Source organism: Poecilia mexicana, unplaced genomic scaffold, assembly GCF_051168715.1.
Source record: "Poecilia mexicana isolate PSO_F unplaced genomic scaffold, ASM5116871v1 scaffold_14, whole genome shotgun sequence".
In the NCBI taxonomy this organism is placed as follows: domain Eukaryota; kingdom Metazoa; phylum Chordata; class Actinopteri; order Cyprinodontiformes; family Poeciliidae; genus Poecilia; species Poecilia mexicana.
This window is the reverse complement of record NW_028263383.1, coordinates 2,899,739-2,923,272: the sequence shown is the minus strand read 5'-3', so window position 1 is coordinate 2,923,272 and position 23,534 is coordinate 2,899,739. Positions and strand designations below refer to the sequence as shown.

General features: G+C 40.1%; 1 protein-coding gene across 2 annotated transcripts; it reads left to right on the top strand.

Moving 5' to 3' along the window:
* The first annotated feature begins 32 nt into the window (after positions 1-32).
* On the top strand, positions 33-23,488 carry c2cd2l (c2cd2 like). 2 transcript variants are annotated; one of them, XM_014983563.2, is made up of 15 exons: positions 33-832; positions 1,105-1,564; positions 14,036-14,131; positions 14,552-14,671; positions 14,856-14,966; positions 15,495-15,608; positions 15,763-15,862; positions 15,967-16,099; positions 16,316-16,380; positions 17,365-17,486; positions 17,691-17,862; positions 17,941-18,039; positions 18,337-18,431; positions 19,577-19,790; positions 20,705-23,488. In XM_014983563.2, exons 2-15 carry the CDS (start codon positions 1,184-1,186, stop codon positions 20,956-20,958), a joined length of 2,076 nt encoding a protein of 691 aa, XP_014839049.2. In that variant the 5' UTR covers positions 33-832; positions 1,105-1,183; the 3' UTR covers positions 20,959-23,488. The 2 variants fall into 2 exon arrangements, with proteins under 2 accessions (XP_014839049.2, XP_014839048.2); XM_014983562.2 differs by having other exon boundaries at positions 18,298-18,431.
* The last annotated feature ends 46 nt before the right edge of the window (positions 23,489-23,534 follow it).

Below are 23,534 nucleotides of genomic sequence, written 5' to 3'. Positions count from 1 at the left end.
ATTATTATTATTATTATTATTATTATTATTATTATTATTAACAAAAAGTAGGCCTTTATTTTAGGAAGCTTGGGATTAGTACGCTAATTAACATGGAATTCACCTGAAATTTTCAGAAATAAGTTAATTAATAAACAAATGTAAAAGCAAATAAATAATACCTAACAAATAAATAATAATACCTAACAAATAAACAAAAAAAAAACAAACAAAACAAACAAAAGTCACAATAATTTGCTAATGTAATAAAATACAGAAGAACTTTTTTTATGCAGATACACAGGTATTAGCATAAGTAATAACAGGTTAGATGTTCTGATAGAAAGCCTAAAGATATGACATGTGGAAGACTCTTTTTAGGCTAATAATAAATTATTCCATTGTTAAAAACTTTTTATAGTTGTAAATAATTATAAAGAGTTATTATATTATATTATATTATATTATATATATATATATAAGTGCCTGCTTTTATTTTGAAGTTCTTCCCTTTCGCAGCTTGTTTTTGTTCATCCTTTCCTCCTCCACGGCGCCCCCTGGCGGTCACTGCTCTCCTCTGTCGGGTCGTCATAATAAGCTGGTATCAGCGGCAGGGCTGTACATTCAGCGCAGGTTTTAAACGGCTCCCGGGCTGTATGTCCTGACAGAGAGCAGAAGGTTTGCTTTAGGATCCGTAGAGGACAGCGGGGAGACCGCGGCGGACAGGTCCCTGAAGGGACGGAGATGGGACTCATCTTAGCCGCTGGGTTCGCTCCGTGTCGCCGTGAAGAAAGCTTCATTCGCTTTCGCTTACCTGGAGGCTGCAGCTCGGAGCCTTTAAATTAAACTTCAGGTTGGTGCGAAGCTGCTGTCGATTGGTTGTCTTTCCTCCGTTGATGTGCGCGGCGTAGACCTCTTGTTTAGTCTGCATGAGTCGTTTTTTTTTATTTGCTGTGGAAGATATACGCAGTTTTCATTACATCGGCTTCTGCAGTGCCTCGGAAACATGCTGGGTGACCCAAAAATAACCACATCAAAGTTGGGGAGGGTACAGGGGGGTTGCACGTTGAATCCCTCTGTTATAACCTGTAAAATAACGTTGCGTTTGTGTGTTTTCATCTCCAGGCTAAAAGTAAGTCGACCTGCTCTCAGTTCTGATCTTTCCACCTGGACTAGAGGATATGAGAGGCTGCAGGAGACGCTGATGGAGCTCCAGGAGTTGAGCTGGCTCTGTCTGGTGGCTCTCTTCCTCGCCTCCTTGCTCATAGTGCTGGGATGGCTGCTCCAGTACTCGCTGACTGTACTGCGGCTCTGGAAATCCAGGAAGGCAGCCAAGCAAGGCGGCCGAGAGACAGCCAGGCTGCAGCGGCAGCAGCATGTCTTCTCCACGCAGCCCAAACAGATGCAGGCTGGAGGCGTATGGGGCTTTCTGCTGATGAAGCTGCGCTCTGGCAAGGATGGAGCTGCTGCCTCTGAGGCCGGGGTCAAAGGCCTGCTGACCTCCCTGTTCTCCTTCAAGTCCTTCAGGGAACACTGGCAAAGAACCTGGGTGAAGGCTCTGAACGAGCAAGCGTGTAGGCATGGGGTGAGTTGAGAGCCTAAGCAGGTAAAGGTGTTTTATACACTGATGCACCTGGGATTGCTCGATTAAATAGAGGCGTGAATAGTGAAGCGGGAGTTCATGAGCCCGTGGGAGGAAGGTGTGGGAGATTTTTTGTTTGAGTGTTTCTAATCGGTGAGAGGATGGATGGGTAGAGGCTTGCGTAACCGCTCTCAACCAATGCACAAAAGAGCAAAGAGGCGAGACTAGTCAGCGCAGCCACAGCAACACCCACACATAGTAAAAATAGTGCGTGATGGATGTGTGCTATACAGAGAGAAAATCACATCTCACCTTTTTCCAGATGCTTGTGTCAAAACAAGCTGCATAAGTGAAAGAATCGTGGTGGTGGTCGGTGTTTCGGACAGCTGTCAGACTGAAAACTGTAAGAGGCTTAGGATGCGCTTCTAAAGGTCCTTTTCCTCGAATAGTTCCTTTGATCTGTGTGAATCAAAAGTCTGGACTTCACAGTCGGGTGTTTCCACTGGGGACTTACAGGGGCAAAGAAAGGCTCCCCCTTTGCCCCTGGGATCGCCCCCCCACTTATAAAAAATTGCTGCAAAGCGAACGTGTGTGGGAGTTAAAGGGGGTCAGATCAATCCGCTCGGTGAACCTGCAGCCCAAATACGGCGACTCCATCCCCGCCGCTGCCAAATATAAGCAGGTAAACACCGGGCGAGCTGTCAATCAGGCATGATGAGTTCAGCACTCATGTCTAATTTAGGCAGGGATTGCCCTTTTCTTTCTTTCTTTTTTTAGTATTAGCACCTTTGTTCATTTTGATGGGATTCCAAAGTACACCTTTTCCCAAAGAATTCGTCCCTGTAAGCTTCTCCACATTTGATCACTTTGCACTTTCCGTGATAAACAAACACAAAATAGTGCAAACTGCGAAGCGGAAAGAAAAAAAAAACGCATGAGTTTCAAAATGATTTGCAAATGAAGAATCTAAGAAGTCTGGTATGTAGACTATTTAGAGCCACTTTTCCTCAAAATTTGGTGGCAAATCTTTTGGCTATTTTTCTACCAGTGCAGACACTGAAGCTTTTCTTCCTTTCAAAATAGCTGAAGCTTAGTTACAAAATCTGCCCAGCTTACCTGGAGCCGCCCAAGAAAGGTCTCCCCTCAGCATGATGCTGCTACCACCATGTTTCACCATTTGGATGTGTTTGTTTTGGGTTATGCGCTGTTGTTTGCTACACATAGCATTTTATTGACTGCTGTGTCTTGTTGCCGCTCTTCCATTAATCCCAGATTTTTGATTGCGTGGAATCGTATTTACAGGTGTCGAAGTAAACGAGGCTGAATACAAATGCACAGAATATTTTTCAGATTTTTTTTTTTTTTGTAAAATTTATGAAAACCATTTACTATTGTAGTTCCTCTCGCCATGTTGCTTCGTGCCATCATCAAAAATTGCAGTAAAAAAATAATAGTTTGTGGTGGTAAGGAGACAAAAAGGGGAAACGGTGAAAGGGTGCGAACACTTTTACAGAATAATTTAGCACGATTCGTCTGAGTAAAATGATTTTTCCTAGAAAAAGTCTCATTTCCACTCCACTGCAGAAAGTGATAGTCGTGCCAGTGCCAGCTCGGTTATCTTTCAAGGTCCTAATTAGTTGATCCGTTTTGCCCTTTGAAGCTGTTGGTCACAAGTAACTCACCCAGCCTCCACTGAGCCTTGGCTGCACTTTGGACACTTTAACGACTGTTTTATCCTTCCAGATGCCAGCCGCACTTTACTGAACCTTCATTCATAAGACGGCCATGCAGTCATAAAATAAACCACCACGCGGAAAACATGTGGTCACTGATAGCACAATTAGCAAGGCAGTTATAGGGATTGTGCTCAGATTGAGCTGTTTTCACCTTTAACCCTTTAGAAATGGTTAAAAAGAGGAAGACTTTTATTTTATTTTTTATTTTTTTGGACTTGGCATATGGGGTGAGGTAGAGACAAGCTGCCTGGGTCTTGTTTGTCTTTGCGAGAGCCAAAGTGTGCTGAGCTCAGTCATAGCAATAAAATATCTGCTGCGCACTGAGCAATCTGTCTCTAAATGTGTCTGGGTTGTATTCAAATCAGCGGATTGTTGTCGAACCCTTAAGCACCACAAATTTCACCCGTACTTTAGAGAGTAGATTAGAGGACGTGCACTTGGACCCTTTCTAGCCGAGATAATCCATGCTTCCAGGTATAAAGGTCACGTGACGTACAGTTAAAACCAGATATTGCAAAGCTATTTTTTCTGTGGGGCAATAAATCAGACTGAACATTTCTAGTTCTAGATCAGTAGGATTACTTGGAAGTATTTCTAGTTCTTTTGCTGGAACTTTGGCCCGTTCCTCCTGACAGAATTGCGTAACATCTGTGTAGGCCGCCTTCCTCCCGCACACCTTTTTAGCTGTTCTTGCAAATTTTCTTTGAGACTGAGATCAAGGCTTTGTGATGACTACTCGAAATTGTTGACTTCTTTGTTGCTCTTAAGTTACTTTGTAACCAACTTAGTGGTATAATTAGGCTCAATGTCCATTTGAAAGTCCCATTTTTTGGCAATTTTTAACTCCTTGGCTGATGTGATGTCCTGCTTTGGTAGATCCACATAAAGTTCTTTCCTTTTAATGTTTTCCACTTTGCGAAGCGCACCAGTTCCTCACCTGACATGATGCTGCCACCACTGTATTGCTGTTCTTAAGCTTTCAAGCATCCTTCTTTTCAGACCGTAGGACAAGTATCGAAAAATATTTGTGCCCGACTGTTGACTTTTATTGTTGCTGTTGAAGTGATGACTTCTTTCTTGCTGAGAGGCCTTTTAGCCCAGATAATATAGCATGACTTATAGTCACCAGAAACCGGACGGGAAAAACCTGCTTTAGGATTTCGTCTGGTTGCAAGAAGCAGCCTTATCGCATTCTTTGCCTCTCGTAAACATCCAGCGTCCGCCACTCAGCTGACAGGTTCCTGCAGCTGAGGTGAAAGCAGACACGAGAGCGGCGCTCTGCACCAGGGTCCCCGCAAGAGTCACATTCGGCTCTGACTCGCGCTTCATGGCTCTGTTTCTGCGCGAGACAAAACGTGAGCCACCCTGCAGGAACAAAGTCATGATGTGGCTTCAGTTTGTCTCAGATCAGCGTCTGAATCCTTTACAGCGCATAGGATTGATGATGTCAGGAGGGAAACAAATGTTTCAAAATAAACATACTGAGAAGTATGTTTTGATAGAATTTGAATCTATAATAGAAAAAAAACCCTAAAACATTATAGATGTATAAGTGCTGCAAATTGCTGTACTCACTGGGACATTAAACTGGTTTAACACCAGAGATTTACTGATGTCATCTCCTGTGCTATTTTTTTTAGAAATTCCTCGGGGAGTTTTTGGCTTTTCTCTCATCATAAAGTGAAAATGCAATTGTCTAAGAAACCTAATCAGATGTGTGAGAGCAGGGTGTGGTGTAAATAACAAAGCTGAGTGTTTGTCTTACTGGAAATGAAAGTCAGGAAAGTTCACAGGGTAAAATACTGATTAAACAGTGGGCACCCTTTTCAGTTTTTCTTTTAAATGCACAACTCAAAGAGTGTCTTGATTGTGGAAACAAAATCAGAATCACAATTTTTTTTTTTCCCATTTTGAAATCACAACTCATAGAGCTGGAAAAGTACAATGCATGAGCTTCACTTGAAGAACACAAAAAGAAATATTCATTATGTTAATAACTCTGTTTTTGTAGTTTATTAAAATTTAATTTGAGACCAGGCTTTCGGTCCAGAGAAGGGGAGAGTGGAGGAGTTCAAATATCTCAGGGTCGTGTTCAAAAAGTTTTATGCTTGTTTTGTTTGCGACAACTCTTTATGGAGCTTCCACTCATCTCCTGTGCCAGTTTCATTTATGAAAGGCCACGTGTGTGTGTGTGTGTGTGCGTGTGCGTGCGTGTGTTTAAAACATCGCAGACAGTTTGTGATTTATGAGGCAACTCGGAAAGGAGGTCGTCTTTATCAATTTATGTTAAAACCGTTTTGCGAGAAAGGCTGTTGTTAGAAGAAAAACGCTGATGGTGAAGCCATTTCTGACTGCATGTTTATGTACACTTTTTCCAATTAATCTTAATTTTTCTTCTTTTCAACCATATTGATCCATTGGATTTATGAAAAATGAATGATCGCAACAATCCACGGCTCACAGCTACAGCATTTTTTTGAGCAATAGGGAACAAAATACAAATTATTATTTTTTAATGTTTGTGTAATGACTCTCGGAAATTGCTATACATTTACTTAAGTTTATAATACTATAATAAACAGTCCATCCCTGCAGTAGATGAGAAGAGGCAGACAATGAATCTGATGGACAAGATAGAGAAAAAAAAGTTATTTATTGTTTTTAAGTTTTTACCACAAGACATGTCAGAAACTGTGTAACGTGACGAGGCTGACAAAATAACCTGACAGAACAACACTGATTTCTGACAAAACATAAAAACTTTTTATGACTCATAGATGTCAACAACACAATACGCTTCGACACTCCGTCTCATCTGAGCCTGTTAAAAAGAGGACACCGACATTATTATCTACGATATATGAAAATGGAGAATAAATGATTGCTTTCAACCCAGTGAGACAAATGTCACAGATATATTTTAATTGCATTGATCTTAAGGTCAAAATAACTTATTTTAGTTCTCAGACTGCACATAAAACACAAGCTGCTGTATTTCCCTGAGTGAGTGCAGCTGCTCGTTGTAGAAAAAGATGGGCCCCCTGATTATTTATACAGAAATGAAATCCTTTTTATTTTGCAAATAGGCTAAATAACTTTCTAAAAGATCAAGCTTGCTTTGGGTTTATTCATTAATATTTTCCAACGAGGAATCCTCATTCTGTCTCTGTAATGTTGACTCAGAATTGTGCTTCTCATAGCAAAACCTTCCTCAGGGAAGAGCCGACCTCGACACCCAGAGGCCACAACAATGGGATGAGAGTAATAAAGGCTTCAGAGGGCCTGAGACTCACTTTCAGCAGAGCTTCCTGTGTGTCCTATCAATGCTGCCTGGAAGGGTTTCAGACATTGCTGTTTTCTCTAGTCTGGGGCACCTCTTTTTGAGTGATGGTTTTGTCGTAGCATGTGTTGTTGGTGCTTTCAGTCCTTATGGTCATAAACTCAGGGCTGGATGTTATTTGAGCAGGGAGGGAAGTGGTGGTCCCTCGTGTAGAAGAAAATACATTTACGTCACCCTGGCCTGGCACTTGAGCAGATGGTCGAGCGCATGGTGGACTGTGGACAAACTGGGCGTTCGTCCACATTACTTTACCAAACAGCGTTGTAAAGTGACTGACTCCGTTAGTGCAGTTGAGTTATACATGGTCCTTTGATATTCCTAAAGTCACAAGATTTTAATTCTTTGTCTTCAGATTTATCACCTAGCACGAGTATAGATTAGATAACAGATTCCCAAAGCTTTAGTTGAAAGAAGAAAGGATGGATTCATTTGTGGATATTCTGTAATTTCCTTCACAGTCTGTGCATCTACCTATACTTTAAAAACAATTAATTGCAAGAGCCACTATTTCCACCATCCCTAAAGTATTCCAGTGGTATTTTCTTCATTTCTTTGAGATTAAGGAAGTGGCAAGATTTTAAATTTTTTTTCCAAAAGTGTGCACACCCTGTTAAAATGCTATGTTTTTGTAGTGTTAAGATAAATAACCAAATAATACATTGTACAATCCCAATTCCACTGAAGTTGTGACATGCGTAAAGCATAAATAAAACCAGAATCCAATGACTTGCAAATCCTTTTAAACCTATTTTCAATTGAATACTCTAAAAAGGCAATAAATTTAATGTTCAAGGAGAAAACACTATGGTGGTTTGCAAATATTCACTATTTTGGAAGTTGATGCCTGCAACACTTTCCAAAAACGTGGGGACAGGGACAACAAAAGGCAGGAAAAATTGAGGAATGTTTTTTAAAAAAAAAAAAATTGTTGGGAACATTCTACAAGTGAACAGGTTGATTGGAAAAAGATGAGTGTCATGATTGGGTATGAACGGAAGTCGTTCACTAGACAGAGTCTAGATTCCTACCAAAGAGAATTGAATCGGTTCATTGTGGTCAAAACGTTCTTCATCAAAGTTTCAGCTTCAGGGTGTTCACGCTTGTGCAACTGAGCTATTGCACATCAATAAGATATTTTCTCTTTGTTTGAGTTTCACAGAGTTAATATCACACTTAATGTGAAAATGCTTTGAAGTTATTTATCCTGGTCTCATTTTTTGCATCCTGCCTGACATTTTAATAGGAGTGGGTTATAGTGGGTTATACTTTTGAGAGCCACTGTACAAATCCGCCCGGTATAATTTTACTGAGATAAACATCACTCCTGTCCTCTTGTTATCCTCCTGCACCTTCAAGACATCGGACTGTCTGCTGTTTGACTCAGTTCTTTATCCATCTGCATGCTGAAGTATTTCCTGTGCAAGCTGTTGTTATATTCATGACTTCGGAGATGCGACGATTTGACTGGGTTACTTTGCACAGACGGCTTGACAGACTGGCCACCCTCGACACGCAGAATATAAAGCAGCTGACACAAGATGTGGAGCAGTCATCACGGGGTGATGCTTGAAAGGAAGCTCCCCGTTCTCTCACAATCTGCAATTATAAGGAGCCTTGTGATTAGCTTCGTGATGCAGTTAATTTCAATGGCTGCCAGTTGCTGGAAGATTAATGCCCTGTGATTATGCTCAAGCACTGTAGATCCCTTCCTAACGACGGGGGACATTAGGCACTCAGAGCTCATTTAATATGAAAGTGCAGGAAACAACCCGTTTTATCCTTCAGTCACAGCTGTGGGCGAGATAAATCTTCAGCAGCCGGATTTACTTTAATAGCCAACTTTTACTAAAATTGTCAGTTCCCTGAGGTTGATTGAACAAAACTGGTTTGAGTACAAAAAGATAACGCATGGTTTTAATTTGACTTGAACCTTTTGCGTGACACGCCAAAGCACCGTCGTAATCGTGATACCAACATGTGGAAAAGGACAGTTTGGATGTAATGCGTACAAGGCTAATGTTACTCAAGTATCGCACATTCACCAGTACTATGTTTGTACTATGATTTAGTGACTGTATTGATAAACCCTCATTCACTACTGATGGACATTGTGTTGGTGGGAACAAAAGAGAACAATGATAAAAATGTGGGCAAATAACAGCTGATTGTCATCGCAGTTAAAAAAAATACCAATTGTATCATTTGATAAATTTGTCTGCCTTAATGTTATGTTTATTCAATTTCTTGCCATTTACAATCCATTACAGTTCAATTTACCAATTGTTACAAGAAGTTGCATTGAAGAGTAATAACTTAATTTGAAGAATTAATTACTCAAAGTATAGGTCATACCACCATGCCGCGGGAGCCACTTGGAGCATTTGACTGACCTGTTTACAGGTTATACGACCCCAGGGCAGAGACTGACTGTGGAAAGAGCTGTTTTTAGTCATAAATATCTGAAGAACTTACAAGAGGAATCATATAGAGCAGGACATGGATGGGATGGGAAATAACAAAGGAACTAGATAAGCTGGTCAGCTGAGGTGGAAAGGCTAATGGCAGAATGAAAGAGAAACTGGGGGATGGAGACTAGTTACGAGAAAAGGAGCTGAAATAAGACTCAAAAAGAGCTACAAACCAAAAGGCAGGAAATAAATGATACTACTACAAACAAAGAACTTACTTATGAGGAAAAATCAAAATGGCAAAAATAAACAACTGATAGTAGCAAGTCCTCTTCTAACAATAATATACCCAGAAGTAATTATAAAGGAACACAAAACAAAAACACAACATCAACATACCTAATTTGATTGAATCTTCATCGATACAGACAGAGCATCAGCATTGCATAGCATGAGATTAAACCAAGTGACAGTTCATTGACATTATGGTGTCACAGTGGTTTTGTTTTAGCAGTAGCACAGATGTGTGCTGTATAAACCGTGTCTCTAGGCTGTCGGGCTCATGCCACATCATATTTTTACATATCCAAATAATCTGTGGCAGACTGTCCTAGTTAAAGATCCTACGAGGTATGTCACAGGATCACATGAAAAATATAAAAGCATGCTGGTGCATCTTTGTACAACATAGAAGTGCAAAGTAAATACATATTTGTGCAGTATTAACTACCACTGAGTCATCACTTGTCTGTGTAGTCAAGGCTCATTAAAACTTGACTGGTCAGTAGATTAAATGAATCCCTGAGTATTTTAACGTCAGTCTAACCTGTTCGTATGCTCATGTTTATAATGCACAGAAAGACAGACACGATAACTTCTCAGATTTTGTTGCTGTAGATTTAGACAGAGTAGCTCTTTGCTCTGTAGTTTTCCAATTATACTTTGGACTATAATTTAAAAACAAATGGTATCCTGGGCCTGTCAATGAATAAAAGTTTCAAGAAATTTGATGCATCTAATCTGGAGAATCCAGAACTCGGTACAAAAACTTTCGTAGAGCCATCAGAGTGAAGCTTATCAACATTTATGCTCGAGGAAGTAAGTGTAAAAAAAATATCAAACACTCAAAGTCAAAACTCATGAGTCAGATTTAAGTTCAACCATCGGAATGAGACAAGCTTATCAACATTTATGCTTGAGGAAGTAAGTGTGCAAAAATATTTAAAGTCACTACATGTATATTAAAGCTGTTCAACTAAAGCTCTTGTTTACCAAGGCAAACATTTTTGTTTCAATGTTGCAGTTTGCATTACAACTACAGCGCATCATGGAAGCCATGTTCCTTAAATATGTCTTTTTCTTTTAGTGTGTCTTTGTGCAAATGTCCAGATTAGTGTCATTGAACCCGTGGGGTTGTTTTTTATTCGTCATGTGCGGTTATAAACCTTATCAATTTAAACGTGATGAGAACGTCCCCAGCAGGACCGGCACATGTGTCTGCACTCCTATCCAAACAGTTTTTACTTGTTATAGTCTTGGCCTCGGATTTGCAAAGTAAACAAAGCACACAAAAGGAATCATCCAAAAGGGTCATCAGAAGCCAGAGGGCCGGGGTATTTCTGGCTGACCCACATGCTTTACAGAACCAGCTGGACCCAGAGGGAGTGATGCTGACAAACCTGAAATGACACCATGGATGTCCTTAGGAGGCTGTCTGCACTCTTGTCCTTCTCATGGACAAGCAAAAATTCAATTCTGTGATTAAACAGAAACGTTTGGTATAGTACTTCTCACAAAACACGAAAATTGTAAATAAGTAAGTATTATATGTTCTATGAATTACAAAGCTAAAAAATAAAGGTTTCGCTTCTTGCTACTCCAAAATACACTCTGTAAAAAATTAAGGGCCCACTGCTCTGAACCCCATTGAAAACCTCCTGGTTATTCCACCAAATATTGATTTCTGAACTGAGTAAAAACATTAGTATTGTTGTTTCTAAATGAATATGAACTTTGCATCTGAAAGCGCTGCGTCTTTTTCATTATTGTGACAATTTCTCATTTTCTGCAAATAAATACAAAATTTTTACTTTGACTTTCAGACATGTTGTCAGTATTTCATAGAAAATAAAATAACAATGTTCATTTTACTCAAACATTTACTTATAAAGAGTGAAATTAGAAAAACTGGTCATTTTAAGTGCTCTATTAATTTTTTCCTGAGCTGTGTAAATGAGCATATATATAGCATATAAATGTATAAATTATAAATATTTTCAATACAGAAATTCTTAATAGAAATTTTCAAGATTCCATTCCTCAGTCTTTCAGTGTGTTTCTCACTTTTATTCCGTCGTTAGAATAAAATTAGAAAATTAGTTTCAAATTCAAAATCACCTTCAAAAACAGACTGATAGAAGATGTGCCAGAACGGTACCGTCTGCTGCGTTGCTGCTGCGTTGCTGCTGCGTTGTTGCTGCTGCGTTGTTGCTGCTGCGTTGCTGCTTGTCAATAGTTGCACTGTTGCGTCTCCAGTTGTAGGGGAAACATTTTACTACAACATCCTCTGGACTTGCGCAGTCAGAGTTCCCCAGCTAACCTTGAGTTCAGTTTTTATCAGCCCTTCTGAAAGTTTATATGTCATTGAACCAGTGGTACACATAGCACTCTGGCACGTCTATTAATAAACATGACTCGAATGCATAAAATGGAGACAAACAGTGTTATACGCTTCTACCGCTAAGAGTTAGCATTGTAACAATTAGGAAATCCCACTGGAATCACACCTAATGAATATTATTATCATTAGCAGTAAGTGAACAATTAAGTTTATCAAATATTTTTTAGAGACACTGCTGGAGCTGCATGGATTCTAGAATGTTCTCATCGATAATGTTCAAAAATACTTTGTTGATCCAAAAGAGAAATGGTATCCGTGTCCATATCCTAGTTTTTTAGAAGTAACATATGTATAAATACTTCCTGACTCCTTTTTACAGATTGTGGATGATTGGTTTTCTGAATGAGCCTTGTAAAGCACTGGCAACCTCTCCGGGGTAGACTTCCTGTTGGCCTAATGAGAGCAGATATAAAAAGAAGTGCATATGTAGACAGTAGACAGATACATTGATGGGTTAATGAAGCCGTAGGAGTAAAAAGTTCAGCCCAGATAATTAGCAGACAATGAGATGAGCTCTGATAGAACACGCAGAGAATACAATTCTGCTGACCCAACTTTCCCTCGGGCCGTATTGTAATGTGATCCATGTTGGCAGCGTGGCTCTTGTGTTTCCTGAAGACATTTACAAGAATAGAAACTTGTCCCTGCTTTTTATCAATTGGTTACTGTGTCTGACACTCCAAAGAGCCACAAATCTGAGCTGGAAACGCTGATTCTGATTTGTGTTGTATTTCTGCTTTCACCTGTCATTTCTCTTTTGTTCCGATCGTATTTTTACGATTCACCAATCTCTTATTCGACAGCAGCCACATAAACCTAACAATCTGTAGTCCATCACATATTTTCTGCAGTTTTGGATGTTCAAAATGATTGGACATCTGTGCAGGTTTTCTCGCCAGCCAACTGAAGTAAACACAGTCAGTTGTACAGACCAGTCATGTGACTGCAGTGCTAGTCTACTTGAACCTATGTAAGCTTGCAGTGTTGCATTTGGCCTCCTGCCTGTCCGCCTGCAACACTGACACACACACACACACACACACACACACACGCACGCACGCGCACACACACACACACACACACACACACATTGTAAACTTTATTATATCCCCCTCAGCTCTTCTGCCCCGCCTCTACTGTTGTGTTTGACATAGATTGGACTCGGACCCAGCGGAACATATGCTCTGACAATAGGAGATTTGTTTTACCACACTTGTATCATCTGTGCCAGTTAAAACCGTCCAATCGAACCAGTGTTTTGGTCCATATGTGCAGAAACGGACCGCTGGTGTTTCCATGATTTCCTTGGACTTCTTCTCAGTAATGAGACACCAGTTTGTGTTGTACGGGTTATCCTCCGAGCCAGACTCTCAGGCAGGAAATGTAGCTTTGCTGTTTGCATGACTAAGCACTGACTGATGCAGTTTTTGTAATGGATGTTGCCGGAACAACTGAGTCGCAGGATTGGCTGAGCAGCTCCAATCAGTAGACGTTTATTAGGGGCCCGTTTGTATAGATTTCTATCAATTTCTGCTTACTACCAGAAAAATATGTTTTATTCATAGTTTTTTCTTTCTTTTTTTTTTTTTGCAAGTATGCATAGATGCAGATTACCATTAGTCCACTTATCCAGAAAGCTACCTTTGCTTTTATCCAGCTAAGCACAGGCATTCAAATGCAGAAGACAGGTTTCTCCAATGTCTTAAAAATTATTATCTTAGTAGCATTTTGCAAAGGAACACTTTTGAGAACATTTAACTTTGGAAAGCACTAAAAAGCATTTTAGTGCTTTGGAAGTGGCTGTGGGTGATTTACTACTGGGGAAAGATTCTACTGTTCTTGTCTTTGTCTTGATGAACTTTTTTTTTTATCTTAGCATATGGTTTTAGAACATATGCTAAGATATGTTCTATCTTAGCATATATTAGCATATGGATCAATGCTTGATTGGATCAATGCTTCATCCAATCAAGCATTGATCAATCAAGCTTGATTGATACAATCAATCAAGCTTGATTGATCCAATCAATCAATCAATGCTTGATTGATTGGATCAAGCATTGATCTAATCAATGCTTGGATCAGGAAGAAGCATTGATTGCACAGTTTCTGCTTTAGACACCACAACTGGAACCAAATATGCTTTAAATTCAAATGTCTGACCTGATAAACGAGAAATATGAGAAGTGTATTTTACTGTTAGTGAAAGGCAAAACACAGCAGAATCTTTCCTGCCATACGCCATGTGTGTGTGTCCTATTTTTCCTATTGTGTACTTATTACAATTTTCTCCTTCTCTTCCTCCGCCAGAGTTCCCTCCAGATAACTTTTGACAGCAGTCTCCAGCTAACCGCTGGCTCTGCAATAGATAGCGTGACCTGCACTGACCAGTCAGCGAACAAAATGGTAAGAAATATATTTAGTCTTCTTCTTTTCCGTATTAGTAACAAAAACTGAAATGTATTTTATTTACATTTTAGGTTGTACACCTCTACCACATGAAATCCCAGTTAAACACATTAAAGTTGAACTGGGTAATTCATCATCCATCCAGTTAATAAAGACCAACTCATTTCTTAAACGTTTTACGGGACAAATATGTCTCCAAATGACTTTTTTTGTTGTTGTTATCACCTCAGTTCTTGTGTGAATGCGTTTGACAGTGATAAAATCGATTCATCTGTGTGATAACGAGGCGGAGTTTCTCTTTCTGACAGTGAAACCTGTCTTATCTCCTCTGTCCCGTCATGTCGGACGCCACGTTTTGCAGAGACAAACCCAAGATAGGTTTTCTGTGACGCGTCTCGTCCTGTCTTCCTTCTGTAGGTGTTACGCTGTAAATGCTGGGTAGACACGCTGACGTTTCCTGTGACTGTGACCCAGCAGTCACCCGCTGCTGTTTCCATGGATACGTATCAGATCACTACTGCACCGATGATGGCTAAGGTACGAAAGCCGTTTAAGCTAAAAAAAAAAAAATGGCAGAAAATTATTGAAATGTTTTAGTCAAAATTGCTACTACAGACACATGGGTTGGAATGCACAGACTTTGTTATTGCTATTATTCTTGCTTTTATCTTGCTTTTTGTCCCTCCATCGGATGGGTTACTTGACTGTCCGACTCCGACAGGTGGACGTGTCCCTGGAGGAAGTGGAGGACGAGGGCTTGCTGATATCTTGGACTTTTTCCAAGCAGCCGTCATTTTCTCTCACCGTGTCCCCTTGCAAACTGCAGAGACAGGTAAGAACATTCGATAACCGACACCAGGCTCATCTGATATACCTGCAGCCAGCGAAGGTCTCATTTCTAACACAGCTCCGTCTCTTCCAACCAAAAGTGTGCATGCATTCAAATAAATAAAAAAAAATCAAGCGTATTGCCATGCAAATGTTTTTCTTGTTTTTTGTGCTCTCAGATTCTTTTAATAAATCTGGAGCAGCCTATTAGGAATTTGCATGTGAGTCACTTTTTAGCCCATTTAACTCATCGTGAGTCATGGAGGAAATGTCGCTCTGGAATGTTGCAGCATGAGCATGCATGCCCCCGCTCATTTGTGGCAAGCAAATATTTATCATCGCTAATTAATTTCACAAATGACGACGGTCAGAATTAGAAAACAGGGATGTAGGACAAACCGCGAATGGCGAAGAATTTAGAATATGATTAGAAATAATAGGAAACGAACATTAAAGCAACTGGTTCTGTTTAACTCCGCGATGCTGAGCGTCGTTAGAGGAGGACTGGATGTCGCTGTTTCTACTTTCTCAGGGCTCGGAGGCCACAGCAGACCTGGAGATGATCAAAGGAATGGTTGAAGACACGCTGTTCAGCGCCCACCCGGCCATGGTCCTCAACCTCAAGGCCTCTATGTCTCCTAGCGTGGTGAGAGAAGCGCTCTGCTTGTCACTCAGAGGACAAATTAATTATCATCTATTTTTTGACCCGAACGAATGCCAGGGGCTGAATTCTGCTGATAGATTATGGGTTTAAGTAGATTAAAACTCCGTTCTGCACTGTCATCCCTGTGCACTCCCAGTCCCCAATGGACCGTCTATCAGTGGGAGCCAGCTCCACATCCCATGGGTTCTTAGTGAGGCGGCTCCTTCTCCAGCAGCTCAGGGTGACCTTAAGTAAAGGTCAGATATTCTCTCCCTGCATCAGATCGTTTCCGCTTATTTTTTTTAATTATTCTGCTGAGAGTCGAGTTCTCACGTCCTTGCCGTGTTGTCTGAACACATAGGCCTGTGGTCCAGATCAGGGGAGCTGTGCTGCGTCCTGAGTCTGGACCATCCGTCGGCAGAGAGGAGGACATGCTTCCTGCCTGTGCCGAGGAACCCCGACGCTGCCCTGGAGTGGCGCGAAGAAATGACTCTGTAAGCTTCCACGTGTTCTTCGTGGTTCTGCAAGATGAACCTTTTATTTCATGTAAAATAAGACATAAGAGTCACAAGCTGACAGCAAATTAAATCAGTGTAAAAGACTCTCACAAAGTAAAGTGTTTGACAGTGTTTTACATTTTGACTCTCCCACATGTGTTCTCCTTTGGGTTCTGAGAAGTTTCTTTTTTTGTGTGTGTCTGTGCGTTTAAGGGAGGTTGGCCCGGAAACCAAAGAGCTCAGGTTCAGGCTTTTGGAGCGGAGCGGCACAAGAGAGCGTAAGGAAAAGCTCAATAGCAGTTTGTTGCTGGCAGCAGTCCACAAACCTGATCAGCAACGTCGTTTAGACTGTTCAAGCAAAATCATCCGTGTCTGAAACTGCACAGCTGGCAGACTCTCCGCAATAGATTATTTCTAGGAAATGCTCACTATTAAGTACCTCGGAAAAGTATTTGTACCTCTTGTACTTTTTCAGCGTTTTTGCCTTGTTACAACTAAAAATGCCGGTTTATTTTACTGGGAAATATTTGATAGACCAACACAACGTAGAACGACATAAATTGTTTTAACAATTTTTACAAATTAAAATTGGAAAGGGGAGACTTGCTTTTGTATTCAACCTCCTTTACTCTGCTGCTCCAGAATAAAAATGTTGTGCTTTTGTAAGTTAATTATTGAATCCAGCTGTTCTGTGAAGGCCTCAGAGGTTTCTTAGAGAAAATTAATGAACAAGCAGCACAATATAAACCATGTAACCCTGGAGACATGTTAGAATATTCTCTGTTCAGTTACAAAATGTAACTTTTTTCCAATATGCAGAACACCGTGTGTGATGGGAAGCTATCACTACCCGTTTCCCTGAGTACATTCTCCACATCCTGAAACACGGTGGTGGAAGTGTCATCCTGTGGGATGCGTTTTTGATGTTTAGGGAAGCTCTCCATCTAATCTGAATATGCGTGAGTTGTTTTATAAAGAAGAATGGGGAAAAATCTTAAGAGTCCAAGATGATAAAAATGTGCAGCTTCAGTTTAAAATAGAAAAAAAAAATGAAACACTTCCACTTTACAACCATATGACATTTGTGTTGGTTTATTACAGAAAGTTCTAACAAATTGCTCTATTTGAGGGTATATAGAGAGACAAAACTTTGAAAAGTCTCTCAGCTACAGAAAAGGATCACATTCTGTACGTGTTGTAAAAATTAGAAAAGCGTATCGGTGAGACTCGTAGTGATGTTTCTCTATGCTCAACCCTGACAGAGTTTCTTCCTGGTCACGCCGCCATCGCCATAAACCTGCAGTCTAAAACCCCGACTGGGCAACATGTTCTGTGTCTCAGCTCCGGCCCTGGCTCAGCACCAGACGGCACCATCAGCACAGAGGTGAGAACAAGATGCCTCTACAGTTATTTTGAAACTTTTATTAAGTTACTTTCATCCATTAGAAGCTTTTTTTTTTTTTAAATTTGTCACAAATTCAACGTAAACATTTTCCCAATTATGGAGTGTTTTTTTTTTTAAAGTTACCGTGTTTTATTTTTTTTCTGTTGAATGTTACATCTTTACCTAATGCTTGTATTTTTCTAGCTGCTGTACGTAGAAACCATTGACCCTCGCAGTTCCCCGAACGCTTTCCCTATTCGCTCCTCGTTGACCCCTACGAAGAAGGTCGACGTGGATCGAACGGTCACGCCAGATGGCACCATAGTCACTACCGTCACCACCGTGCAGTCGCGAATGAAGCTCGATCGCAGCCCAGGTTTGTCTAGAGAGCCCAGAACTTTATGGCGCCCAGCTGCTGTAAAATTAGTAACTGTACAGCCATTTTGCCTTTCAGGTGATTCCCCGCTGTGTTCACCATCCAAAGTCGAGGTGAGCGAAAAGAAGGCGGCCGTGTTGGTGGACGAAAGAGGCAGCAGCAGCCCCAACCCGAGCAGTGAGTCGCACACTGAAAACCAGACATTGTTTTGCAAAACAGATGCAAAGTAGGATAAGCTGCAAGCAGGGATGTAACACGAGTGAAGAGTAATGCTCTTCTTTTACACTTTATGCACTCTGACTGGACGCTTCTCTTCAAAAACCTCATGTAGCTCTTTTGTAGCACTCGCGTCCCAAATGTCATGCTTAGACACAAACGTCGTTTCCGGTTTATTAGTGCAGCGCTGACGTAGATGTGTGTGTTTGTGTTGCTCAGAGAGCAGTCGCCTGTCTAATGGCCTGGATCCTGTTGCAGAGACGGCCATTCGGCAGCTGACAGAGTCTGCATCCAAATCGGCCCGGAAGACGCCAACAAAGAGGAGCACGCTGATCATCTCTGGCGTGTCAAAGGTCAGAGAGCGGTCACAGTGTCCTGAGGAATGCGACTCAACATCAGAGTCGTTTTTTCTGTCTTCTGCTTACTCTTAGTAAAGATATTGATATTTCAAACTTTGGACCTATTATGAAGAAAATATGACATTGAGCCTGACGATGTGTGCGATCTATATTTAGTCTTCAATTACGTCCCCTCCACTGTACCAGATAATAGTAGGATGAAAATCTTCTGACCTGATTTTTGCATGGAAATCAGTAGAAAGTGTCAGTGTGTTTAAATGAAAGATTCCACAGTGTAGACACAGATTTCTGATAATATATAGAAACATATTCAGAAAAAGTGCAAAAATATTGATGCATGTTGTCAGTCTGGTCTGAACATTACTTGCTTCATACAAAGGGTCTGGACTCTTGTAAATTGAGAAACGATTGCTTCCTGGCGACATTGTGGATTGTGTCGAAGTTTTCAATTTTACCCAATCGTTGACATTTGGCTGTCTCGTTTGTAATGCACCAGTGCGGTGCCATGAAGCTAACTGGAAACTGCCTGCACTGTAAACAACAGTCCTCCACTGCGAAGAAACAAATACCGAGCCCAACGAGGCGGCTGCTGCTGTTGATTTAATATTTAGAAGTGTGGCCAACACAGACTGAACGACATTGTTTACTTCCTCTGCTACCGCTGCTAAAGCTACAGGCAAACTACAATTCTAAAACAGTATAGAAACCTAGTTAAAATCCAACGTGAGAAATTGAGCTCAATGGAAGAAATCACACGCGGAGTACTGAAGGGAAATGAGAATCAAAGGGAACTGCGTAGGAAAGCAACGGATGGTACAATCACATCAGTTTATTTAATCATAATTATACTCACCTCTTCTGAAGAGGAGCATCCCCACAATATGATCACCTGGGTGTATCATGGCCCAAAATTTCATACTTTTTGAGAAGATGACTAGTTATTGATTCTTCCACCTGATGTGTGATCCTCTGCAGCTCCTCCAAAGTTACCATAGGCTTCGATCTTGGTGTCCAGCTCTATCTTAATAGGCTTACAAATACATTTGGAATCGCTGTAATAGAAAAACCAACAGCTCTGTCCAGTGTCACCAACCTCTTTCTCTGACAATCAGTGATGAACATCTCCATGTTTCTATCAGGTTCCTCTCGCCGAGGACAACTGTGCACTATCAACGGGCTACGCGGCCGCCATGGACGCGGCCATGCACGGCAACCACTTCAGGTCGGGGCACCCCCAGGACCCGGATGAAACCACTCCCTCTGACGTGTCGGAGCGCCCCTCTGTGGACGACGTGGAGTCTGACACCGGGTCCGCCGGCGCCTTGGAGACGCGCAGCTTGAAGGACCATAAAGGTAACGTCAGAGGAAGAGGTACTAAAATGTTCAGTTTGCAATATGAGAGCTTAACTGTTCTAATTTGCTTTAAAATATGACTTATACATAGATTACATCTTTTTAAATTATTTTTTACAATTTTGTATACAATGTAAGTACATATTGTATTCTTACGTAGCTCTAAAGTTGGGAAGTAACTAGTTACATTTACTCAATTACAGTTTCTTGAGTAACTTTCTTGAAAAAATGTACTTTTAGGAGTAATCTTATTATGAAGTATCTCTACTCTGTTTGAGTAAAATTTCTGGATTCTCTACCCGCTGTGTGTAACTTCACTGAATGAAAAACAAACATGTCTTAACCAAAAATTCACCAGACACAGACACGGTTTTTGTTAAAGTTTCATTAGTTTTATATTGAAAGAAACTGATTTGGAAAAAACATATATTTTGCCTAATTTTGTTATTTTTTTGTTATTTGTATGAATTATTGTCATTTTGGTCCGTAAAATACCAACATTTCCACGTAACATTATATTTTGGTCCGTCTTATTTTGTCATTTTTAAATATTAAATGATTGATAAGCTGACCAGTTACTTGAGTCGACGTTTTACCAAATACTTTTTTACTCTTACTTAAGTAATTTCTTGGATGGCTACTTTTTACTTTTCCAATAGTAAAAGTAAAAAGGCCCACCTGTACATAACTCTGACTTCATCTAACCAATTGTAGTTGACAGATGACTGGTTGAGCAAACACTGCCCTCTAGAGGCTGTAGTGCAACATGTGCAGAGTCCAGATTAAATTGCCTGTTCAGCAAACATAATTAGCGCTAATAAATTAAATCAACGAAGGGTTTATGTCAGGAATCAGCCGGTCATTATGTGGCTCTGCGGGTGAGTGATGTGTTTTCCTCTGTCCACTCTCGGCAGTGGGCTTCCTCCAGAGCGGCTCCAAGCTGTTGTTCCGCAGGAGACACAGAGAAAAGGAGCCCTGTCTCAGCCAGTCCCACGAGGACATCTCCAACATGGGCAATAACTTTGCATCCCCGGCCGCGGGCCCCACCCGCAAACAGTCTGGCAGCTTCTCCCGGCGCATCATCAAGCGCTTCTCCTTCCGCTCGTCCGGCAAATCGAAAGGCAAGGCCGCTGCTACCAACGGAGGAGCGAGCTCTGTGGATAATTGATTATAATCATGAGAGGGATTATTAAAGGCTCTGTGATCAGCCCTTAACAAGCTGACAATCCCAGTGGGTTACAACCTGCACTTCCTGAAGGAAGGATGTTTCTGGAAGGAAAACTCTCTGAAATTAATCTTGTACTCCTTCAGTACAAAAAAAAAAAAAAAAAATCATGAGATTAATCTAAAATGGGATGGTGAACTCGGTTTTCTATGGCGAGAAGTCTGCTGCTCAGTGAAAATAATCGCTGCAGTGAATTTTTTTTTTTATTCCTATTTAAACACAAACTACTGTGTTTGATTAAGACGGGTGGTGGAAATACTCTAAAACTATAATTATGTAAAAACGCCAGTGTGACGTTGCTGGATACACTTTGGACTGAGGTTCTCTGCTTTTTTTTTTTTAATTTTGACGGTTGTAAAAATATAATTTATTATTATATGTGTCTCTTAAATGCTATTTATTTTATTCTTGCCAAAACCAAGTCATTCTACTTGCATTACTCTGTAAATTAATGACAGGCGTGATTTCTATGCAAATTTCTTTTTAAATACATTTAGGCAACATGCCAGAAATCTATGTCAGCTGAACTGTGCTGTGCATTTATATCCGCTTAAAAAACAAATCTTGTTTCATGTTTTAACTTATACCCTAAATCAAAAAAGATATGGCGTTTATAATAATTTTGTGTTATGTAGTTGTTTTCTGTGGGATATCATATTCGATTTGAAGGTTCAGACAAACTTTTTATGCAGGGCAATAATTTTATTCATTCTGAATTTAGTTTTAAACGGTCAGGTACTCAAAGGGATTTCATTACTGTAAATACTATCATTATTGTGCAACAACACTACTTGCTCTGTGTTAAATGGCTCTAAGTACATTAATAATCCAGACTAGTTTATTATCACACTGTGGCCAGTCAGAAGTTTTTACATTCTTTTTGGCATTAAATATCATAACAATGTTTTTTTGAGCAATTGAACCATTATTATTTAGGGTGGGATAATCATAATTAAAGCAATTTTACTGAATGAAATTGTTTAAAAACTTTGGATTTGATGCCGTTTTTTGCTAATCCACAGAATATCAAAAGTACCTATACACCCCTCAGTCTTCCATCTTCCACAGCTCTCTATTGAGTTAGTTGGATTCTTTCTGCAGACTTGTCTCTTAACTCTTAAACATGGCGGTCATTAATGTTGGGACTCCATCAGAACTCACTTCATCTTTTCCACAACCAACTTCTGGATCTAAACCATCTACCAGCTGATTTCAGGTAGAAGCACCACCCACGACTGAACAACCAGTTTTGTCTTTAATCATGAAACTTTTACCAAGCATGTGATTATCTTGTTCATATGGATAGCAGCTTATTTCAGTGGAGTTTGAAGTTGTCCACTTTGAGCAGATGCTTCTTTTTTTCTGATTCATATTCTTGTAAATAATTACATTATTGTTGCCAGTTTATGAAAAACCCGCACCGGATTGTGCTTGGACATTGTAAACTTTTATTTTTTCATTTGAGTTAATAGTTTCGGTCAGATTGTTCAGTCTAGGGTACAGTTTGGAGTTCCAACAAGACAATAGTCCCAAACACTCATTAAAACTAGTTTGATAATGGAGAATCCCAACTTTAACCACATAGAAAAGTATTTAGCTTGGATTAAAAGCCAAGAATGTGACAAGAAACCAACCAATTTGTGTGCAGAACGGTCACAAATTCAGCCAGAATTACACCAGAAACTTTTTAATGGCTAAAAAAATTGGATGGTGTCATTTAATCAAATATCAGTGAAGGTGTATTTATATATTTGAGACTGAATATCTAATATTGTCCCTGTATGGATTAGACAAAATCCTGCACAAATTCAAGGTTATTTTAAAAATATTATTGAATCTGATTTTTGCATCATTCCACCCAGACAAAAAGCAAAAATCAAAATCACTGTTAAAAGATTCAGATAATTTTTTATTAATGATGAGTATTTACAAAACTGTCGGAGCGTTTGAAAAGCGTGCAAAGTGGCTCAGCTCAGGCAGAGTGAACATGGAATGTGATTTTTGTGGAAGCAGATGAACTGCACTCAGGGCTGGGAATTCAATTATTAGTAACTGTACATTAGGAGGAAAACTGCTGCACCCATCAAACTGTACAGGATTTCAGCTGTTTTTCAGAGAACCTTCGAAGTGACTGCAATAATTTTGCGACATCAGAAAAAAACAAATTAAATAATTCAATATCCAGGGTTTTTTTTTTTTTTGTTCTTCCTCATCCACCAGAAGAGACGTTAAAGGATCCCAAAGCTGGAGCCACCGCTCTCTGAGAAACATGCTGTAAAAATATAAGTACAATTAAATTAAAATGTTTTACGACGTAAGAAAAGCCACTTCATTCTCTCAAGGAAACTCTGCAAGACTAAATAAAAATGTGACGTTTATGTAAATCGGTGGCTTTAAATTTTAGGATACACATGAACTCTATCACACTTTCAAAATCTAATTTATTGCAAATAAATTATTTTTCAAACATCAAGTTGCTTTTGCATTTTGTTCCAGAAGTTTGTTTGTTTTTCTTTCTG